The sequence below is a fragment of the Limulus polyphemus genome, unplaced genomic scaffold (assembly GCF_000517525.1).
Source record: "Limulus polyphemus unplaced genomic scaffold, Limulus_polyphemus-2.1.2 Scaffold1205, whole genome shotgun sequence".
NCBI lineage: Eukaryota > Metazoa > Arthropoda > Merostomata > Xiphosura > Limulidae > Limulus > Limulus polyphemus.
This window is the reverse complement of record NW_013666815.1, coordinates 212,681-221,369: the sequence shown is the minus strand read 5'-3', so window position 1 is coordinate 221,369 and position 8,689 is coordinate 212,681. Positions and strand designations below refer to the sequence as shown.

General features: G+C 33.0%; 1 protein-coding gene across 1 annotated transcript in view; it reads right to left on the bottom strand.

The window, feature by feature from the left end:
* The window catches only part of LOC106462601 (probable tRNA pseudouridine synthase 1), a 14,321-nt gene extending 7,640 nt beyond the window's left edge, over nt 1-6,681 (bottom strand). Inside the window, exons 1-3 of the mRNA XM_022389920.1 lie at nt 6,435-6,681; nt 3,539-3,619; nt 2,147-2,202 (exon numbers count right to left, since the gene is read on the bottom strand). Coding sequence (XP_022245628.1) covers nt 2,147-2,202; nt 3,539-3,619; nt 6,435-6,561 — 264 coding nt within the window. The 5' untranslated portion in view covers nt 6,562-6,681. The remainder of the gene's footprint in view (nt 1-2,146; nt 2,203-3,538; nt 3,620-6,434) is intronic.
* Between the last annotated feature and the right edge of the window lie 2,008 nt (nt 6,682-8,689).

Here is an 8,689-nt window from a genome sequence, read left to right as displayed (position 1 = left end):
CCTGAACTTCTAGGAGAGATACTGATATGTGTATCAAACAAGTACAAACCTGAACCTCTAGGAGAGATACTGATATGTGTATCAAACAAGTACAAACCTGAACTTCTAGGAGAGATACTGATATGTGTATCAAACAAGTACAAACCTGAACCTCTAGGAGAGATACTGATATGTGTATCAAACAAGTACAAACATGACAACCTTCTAGGAGAGATACTGATATGTGTATCAAACAAGTACAAACATGACAAACCTCTAGGAGAGATACTGATATGTGTATCAAACAAGTACAAACATGACAAACCTCTAGGAGAGATACTGATATGTGTATCAAACAAGTACAAACATGACAAACCTCTAGGAGAGATACTGATATGTGTATCAAACAAGTACAAACATGACAAACCTCTAGGAGAGATACTGATATGTGTATCAAACAAGTACAAACATGACAAACCTCTAGGAGAGATACTGATATGTGTATTTGTACTTGTTTGACCTGAACTTCTAGGAGAGATACTGATATGTGTATCAAACAAGTACAAACTGAACTTCTAGGAGAGATACTGATACGTGTATCAAACAAGTAAAAATATGACAAACCTGAACCTTTAGGAGTTAAAAGGTAGGGAAAGTGTTTGATATATGAATGTTACAGCATTTTTTAGCTTAATTAAAGAACTTTCAAGCACTGTGACTATTGGTTAATATACAGGCCTTTATGAAGGTGTATGGTTCAGTGTAACACATTGATGCAAAAAACTTTTAGATGTACCGGTGCTGTGTTGGAACGAGGTGTTTCTCTGTTGTTGTTTTTAAATAGCTCAGTTGTGATTGTAAGATAATCAGGATTCAATAAGACTGGAGAGGTAAGTTACTTTGAACTACTACTCGATTTGTAAAATAGAATCAGATCTGATCAGAGTTGCCATATTTAGTGTACATTAATTCAATAAGACTAGACACAAGTTTCATTCGAACTACTACTCAGTTTGGAAAATAGAATGAGATCTGATCAGAGTTGCCATATTTAGTGTACTTTAATTCAATAAGACTAGACACAAGTTTCATTTGAACTACTACTCAGTTTGGAAAATAGAATCAGATCTGATCAGAGTTTCCATATTTAGTGTACATTAATTCAATAAGACTGGACACAAGTTTCATTTGAACTACTACTAAGTTTGGAAAATAGAATCAGATCTGATCAGAGTTGCCATATTTAGTGTACATTAATTCAATAAGACTGGACACAAGTTTCATTCGAACTACTACTCAGTTTGGAAAATAGAATGAGATCTGATCAGAGTTGCCATATTTAGTGTACATTTTTTTTACTTCATTATTCATGAAAAGGAACAAAATATAATAAAGGCCTAATCTGTAAACATTACTGTACTACATTTACCAACAATTAAAAACAAGATGGCTTCAGGGAAATAATATATTATGTGGTAATATGGGTTAATTAATCTTTTTTACACCGGTTCAAATTTGTACTTTTTTTGTACATACGCATGTTCCCACAGCTATAGAATATGATCCCTTTGCTGACGACTTTTCAGACAGGTAATAAATTCTAACTACGGCCTTAAAAAGTTAACTTCCACCCCCGATAAACAGATATTGTTTTAATTGTTACAAAATTTTAAGCATAAGTTCACTGGCTTTCCAAGCTCATTTGTAACTGTGTAAGTATGATTTGGTTTTCTGTTCAAAACAGATATAATATTCAACAGTTCACATAATAAAAACAAAAAACTATATTTCAAGTTTTTCTTCTTCTATATGCTTGTTATTGATTCTTCAGTTTCAAGTTGCCCTAAGTTCGGATAGGTTTTCAAAACTTCAAAAAACATTTCTGGGCACTTTAGCAAAATAATGACATAGCACTAACTAGGCAGAAGTTTTGGCTATTACTATAAATATGTACATATAAATAGGCCTATCAAGAGGGCAAGGGAGCTAGGGAAATATCTTCAGGGCCCTAGTAGAGGCAGGGGGAATTTACTGATAAGGAATCCCACATATCAATCCTTCCTCAGGTTCCATGAAAGTTCTTGGTGACCCTGCTTAGACACACACACACACACGTTTTACCTATACATTGAAAGTATTCTTCACCCAATAGATGTACATCAGTTACCTTGTCTCCATGATAAAACCATCTTAGTTTCTTGCACTTTGATCCAAGAGCAACAGCTAAAAGAAAAACAAGTGTTAAAAAATATACATTGAAAAACTGGATTTTGTAATATCAGAAGATTTTGCTAATTGTTAGATACATATTAAGCTGTAACACTGATAGCAAAAATTTCTGATACAAGGAATTTTTTTCTGGGAGGGGGATATTCCAAACACTTATCCCTAATAATTTTTGGGATTTCACCTCCCTCCCTTGGTCATTCTTCACTATGCATGTCACATCTGCTATTTTTATCACAGTTTTAAAAAAAAAAAAAGATAAACAGCTCATTAAAATTATTTTTTTTTTACGATTTGAAAACTGTCGGAATGTGTTTCAAACACCCAATCTTAAGTTTTCCGTCATAACTTTAATAGTTGAATGCCTTTTTATTCTTAATTTCAGACACAGAATGCCAACAAAACTTTGGGAATGACTTGTCAGCCAAAATGTATGAGAACACTATTTCATAGCTCCCATTTTCTGTATTCCATCTTCTGAGCTACCACTATATTTATATTTTGTTTTATTTTAGATTAACAAAAACTTAACTATGATTCACATAAAAGTATTATACATAATACAACTTATCAGAAAATGAGATTCCAGCCAGTGGCACTGAGGTTCCACATACTGTGTGAGCATGCAAGCAACCATTCCTACCCTCCTACCAAGTCCTAACAAAGTGTATATATTTTTATATTATTTTCTCTTTTTACTACCAACTAGGTCAGGGTCTGTCTGTATTATTTGTAAGCCAAAAATGTTTACTCCCAGGTGGTTGGCCCAGTTATTAACCATATAATTGGGGATTCAAACTCATGATCCTCAGATTGTAAGTCAAGTGCCCTAACCACCAGGCCATGCAAGGCCCCTAACATAGTATACAAACAATAAATAGACTTACTAGGAAAACAGCAAACATCACAAGCTTCTGAAAACCAGGTAAGTAGACAGCTTTAATACAAATTACTGATACGTAGCTTACAATAAAAAGAAAGAAAAAGTAAGAACTGGATACTATCACAAAAAGTGAATAACTTTTTGGCTCTGATAGACTGAGTTTTTCAAAGTTCTGCAACATGATAGATTAATTTCATATTTTAGGGCAGTTTCTCGGTACACTACCCAAAAGGTACCAATATTTCTGTTAGCAATATGTCATACCAAGGTTTATTTACCACAATACAAATTTACGAACTATATTAACTTTGGTTTTAGCCTTAGCCTTTATTTATTTTTCCACATCTTTATGTCTTACATAAGAAAAAGTTTTGTGCATCTTCTTTTTAACACATAGAAATCTGGAAGACAAATATTATACCCGTATGTCGTAACAACATCAAAACTTACCAAGAACACCACAGGCTGAGTGGTCTAATATCCCTCCATGTCCAAATCTAACACCATACATATCGGTGTTTAACCCCAGATCTAGAAATAGGTAAGGAAAACACCAATAAAATACAATGAACCAGTTTCAATATTAGAACACATTGTTCACTTACATTTACTTCCTTCCATGTTTCAAAACAATCTTTTACATTAGTTACACAAGAGATACACCTGCTAATACTATATTTGAAAAGTTAAATATTTCTCTAAGATAATCATAATGCATTAAAGAAACAAATGCAATTATTTCAGCTAAAATAACAAATATATCAGCTGGTACATAACAAAGAAAAATAAATCTATGTTTTTATCCAAACTATAACTTTAATTCAAAACAAGAAATAACACATAATTGACCAATAAAAAACAAAACTTTTCCACTTATTACAATGATACAAAAACTGTTACCCAACAATAATGGATATTTGTCTCAGTTATAACCCTATCAATAACAAGTCTTCCCGAAAATGACTTCTTTTTTTTGTAATTACCAACAGTACTTAAAAATTTACATAACTTACAAAATTTTACTCAATATTTACTGTCAGCTCTACTTGTTGTTTTACTCATTCTTTACTGTCAGTTCTACTTGTTGTTTTGCTCATTGTTTACTGTCAGTTCTACTTGTTGTCTTGCTCATTGTTTACTGTCAGTTCTACTTAGTGTTTTACTCATTGTTTACTGTCAGTTCCACTTGTTGTTTTACCAATTGTTTACTGTCAGTTCAACTTCTTGTTTTACTCATTGTTTACTGTCAGTTCCACTTGTTGTTTTACCAATTGTTTACTGTCAGTTCAACTTCTTGTTTTACTCATTGTTTACTGTCAGTTCCACTTGTTCTTTTACTCATTGTTTACTGTCAGTTCTACTTGTTGTTTTACCAATTGTTTACTGTCAGTTCTACTTGTTGTTTTACCAATTGTTTACTGTCAGTTCTACTTGTTGTTTTACCAATTGTTTACTGTCAGTTCTACTTATTGTTTTTGCATGTGATAGCTTATATAACCAACTTCTCACATGGCACTCCCCTCAACATAAACATAATACACCAATTCATCAGAAGTAGAATCTTCTACTAGCCCAACAACATGTTGTTCTGTGTCAGTATTCTCATGACATCAGACTAATTGATTGAACTTCTACTATACTGAAATCACGAGTTTTGGGTAAGTGACAAAAAGCTATAAAAATGGATTCAAGGCTTGAATTTCAGGCTATTATGATCGGGTAAAAACAATGGAACCTTAATGATTTTCTGTCAGTGATGGGACCATTTTCAAAAATATTAAGAAGCCAAAAATGTTCCTCGTTCATAATACAATTAAACAAATTTTAGTTACGCTTTATAAACTCTTGACTCATTATTTAGTGAATTAGTACATACCTTGTATATTGACAGGCTTTATTCTTTTTACAGTTATCTCTACAAAATTAAATCATCTAAAAAACAGGAGGGAATCCTCAATAGCCATGGCACTTGAAATCATTTTAATTAATTTTGAGACCTTTTTTTTTCCTTTTTATCAGCTATATTTTTGTATGCCAGCAATACCAAGCATGGGGTGCATGTATACACAATTTGATTTTATTACTCATCAGGATTTCTAACAGCCTACGTTCAAATTGAAGTTCTTTTAGGCAGGATTAATCTACAAGACCTTGGAAATGTTCAAATACATCAATTGAAAGGGTTTGACCTCCTGAGTCGAAACCTATAATTAGATCTTAAATCAGTCAAGAGATGACGAAGCTATGAGCTAAAAGTTTGTACTTGAAAAACTCAGAGCCATTTTATGAACCACTATGCCACAGCTAAAAATTCCTTTCAACAGCAGTAGAAAAAAAAAATTTAACAATATTCATGCCTTGAATAAGTTTCTATTAGGTACAGTAGTTTTGCTATAAATTATTAATCGTAAAGAAAAAAAAGACTAACAAAACATTTAAGGTATGTTACCGTTTAAAGTTTAGGAAACATGTTATGAAGAAAAGTTGGTAAACCATTCTTTCAAAGAATTTATCTAAGCATGCTGAATCAAAACAGTTTGTTTACCAAACTCAGTTTTTGGCTCGTTGACCTCAAAACTACAAAACAAAAGGCACCATATACTTCATCAACTGTCTATAAATTACAAACTAACAATGATGGAGCCATGATCTTGGTGTTTAACCCCATGGAACCATAATTTTGGCATACAATTTTGTGTTATTATATGCATTTACATATAATTTAAGGGCAACAAAAGATTTATTGGTCTATCTAGACCACCCCATACACAAAACTATAAAAGAAAAAGAAAATACTCAAAGCCAGCCCTTATCATTAAAATATTTATCAAGCCTTTCCTTAAATTAACAGCATCCACCACATCTGAAGGCAACCCATTCCAAAGGCCCACCATACCGATATAAAAACGGTTGTCTTAGCCGAAGAGGACTCCTACCCTGCCAAAATTTATATTTGTGTCCCCTAGTAATGTTCCTTACATGAAAAAAAGGGCAGTAGCAAATGCAAGTAAAAAACCAGGGTGGCTCAGAAATGGTATAAAGTATGAAATTACAAAAATGCATTACAATATAAATTTCAGAAGTTTAGACTGACTGAGGAGATTGTCACTGTCTCAGAGACGTACATGCAGGAAGGGATAACTTTCATATTAAAACTTAATAGTAAAAAATATTACAAGAGATTGTACATGAGTGGACTATAGCAGCATATGCAGAAACTAGAGATAAAATATTTAGGTTACCTTCCTAGAAGCAGAACCAAATTGTATTGACATTATCAAGATTAATAAAACAAAATCATAAGCAGAGAAAGTTCCATACTAGTAGTACCAATGTAAGAACTTACCGTCTTCTATTTGTAGCCTCAAAAATCTCAGAACGTCCATACTAGTCATCCCCTTTTCTTTATAAACAGAAAATATTCCTTTTAAAGATTTAGCCATTTTTCTGGGATCCTTGAAATTCTGAAGCATCTTTCATGTTATTTTTGCACTTCTTAGAGTTTTCAAATATCTTCTGAAGTAAAACTATGTAAATCTCAACCGTCAGTTTCGTCTTATAGTTTACACCATGAAAAAAACCTATTTATCTCCATTGTACATCCACCTGCCGGACAACATTGACTAACTGTAAAAATGGTGACTAAATGGATTTATGTAATATTTATAAGCATTAAAGAAACTGTGCTATGAACAAAACACTGAAAGAATATATAAGATAATTTAACGAAGATGACTGTATTTAGCTTGGCACCTTTTTTACATTCGGGGTAATGTTACCGTTTGAGCATTAAGTTTGTTTGTTTGTGTTTAAGCACAACGCTACGCCATGGACTGTACACACCAAGGGTATCAAAACCTAGTTTTCAGCGTTATAACTACGATAGTCAATTCCCCTTGGTATTGTTGAACACTGACTATCGAGCGAAGCTGTTTGATGTAATCTTCGTAGGTCTTTCCATTTTGTAGCCTGTTAGGCCACCCCCGGACATTTCACTCTAATAATGTTGTTTGTTATATTTGTATATCCATCGAAATAAACTTTTAATAATTGTTAAAACAAATTATAATTAACATTTTATAAAGATAATATTGAAATGAACATGATTACTGTAGCATATATATTGTTATTGTTTGTTGAATTTCGCGCAAAGCTACTCAAGGGCTTATCTATACTAGCGTCCCAAATTTTGAAGTGAAAGACTAAATGGAATATAGTTGGTCAACTCCACCAGCTCTTGTGCTACTCTAATGGAATAGTGGTATTTAACTGTCAGTCTTATAACATCTCCACTTCAGCAAAGTGCGAAGCGCAATGTTTTTTTTTTGTTTTTTTTAGGGATAATGAGACACGAATCTCGGATTCACAGTTTGGCACATTAACCACTGTGCCGCGCTCGGCCTTGTATTTTGATTATAACTTTCTTATGATTGTAGTTTATCAGAAATAAACATCTGGTGTATCTTATAGCTCCAGAATGTACCTCAGAGAAGATAGTTAGGCCCACTAACTGGAGGCTATATCGGGTATGAGAGTCTGTTTCTCCCCGATCTACGAACTGGTTCGTCACACAAGGCATTGGAAAAGACACTAATATCTAAATTAACGAAAATGCTTAGTCACAACAATAAACAAAACACAATACAAGACAGTACAAAATAATAGGGGAAATGTCTCGTGGGTGTATGTAAAACTGATAAATTAGTGAAGATAACCTTTATTTAAAAGCTCTCAAAAATTTAAGTGCGAATACTCCTACATGTAAGTCAAAAAATGGTAATTTAAAAATAATCCATACAAGTTAATAAAGAAATCATTATAAAAACAATAAGTAAAATCCAAGTGAAGCTTGGATTTTACTATAAATCTGCTTCATTAAAATATCGGACTCTGGATTCAACTCTAATTCCAGTTAAAACAAAACAAGTAATCAATGCGTTCATTTAAAGCAAATGTCTAAGTAAAAACAACTCAATGTCAACTCTGAAAGTTCTCGTCGTCTAAACTCGTCTTAGACAAAGAAAAAACAACAACAAAAAATATCAGAGGAGACCTAGAGTGAGGCTATGCTCAATACTTATAGCGTAAAAACTTGTGAAAATCTGACACTCCCGGAGCAAACGTTACGTTAAATATGACAATAAACCCCAGTAAATTAATATATAGAAACTCAAAATTTGTGCCCAGGCCTATAGTGGGCGAACATGTAGTGTGTTTGTAAAGGGCTATCTTTAGTTTTTATATTCTCTAGCCACATAACCAGTTATCTTTCTTGGAGGAAGACACAGATAACGATATAAATACTACCACACACACACAGCATGCTTCTAGTGAAAGGTAAAGTTGAGTAACTTACTTGAGCGCCTCCCTGTCCAATTGGAGAACTGCAAAAAATACAATAATTTAAAACATTTTGCACATTAACCGAAGGAGTAGAAAATACATATTGCAGTTCCATACTAAACTCATGTATTCACACATCCTGACATTAAATTTTTCATATTGTTACGTCTCCGTTCGTTGATTAACTTTCCGTAACTTCGTTCCGACGAAACTTTAGCGACACAAGTCCTTGCTTAATAAAACTGGTTTATTCTTTCT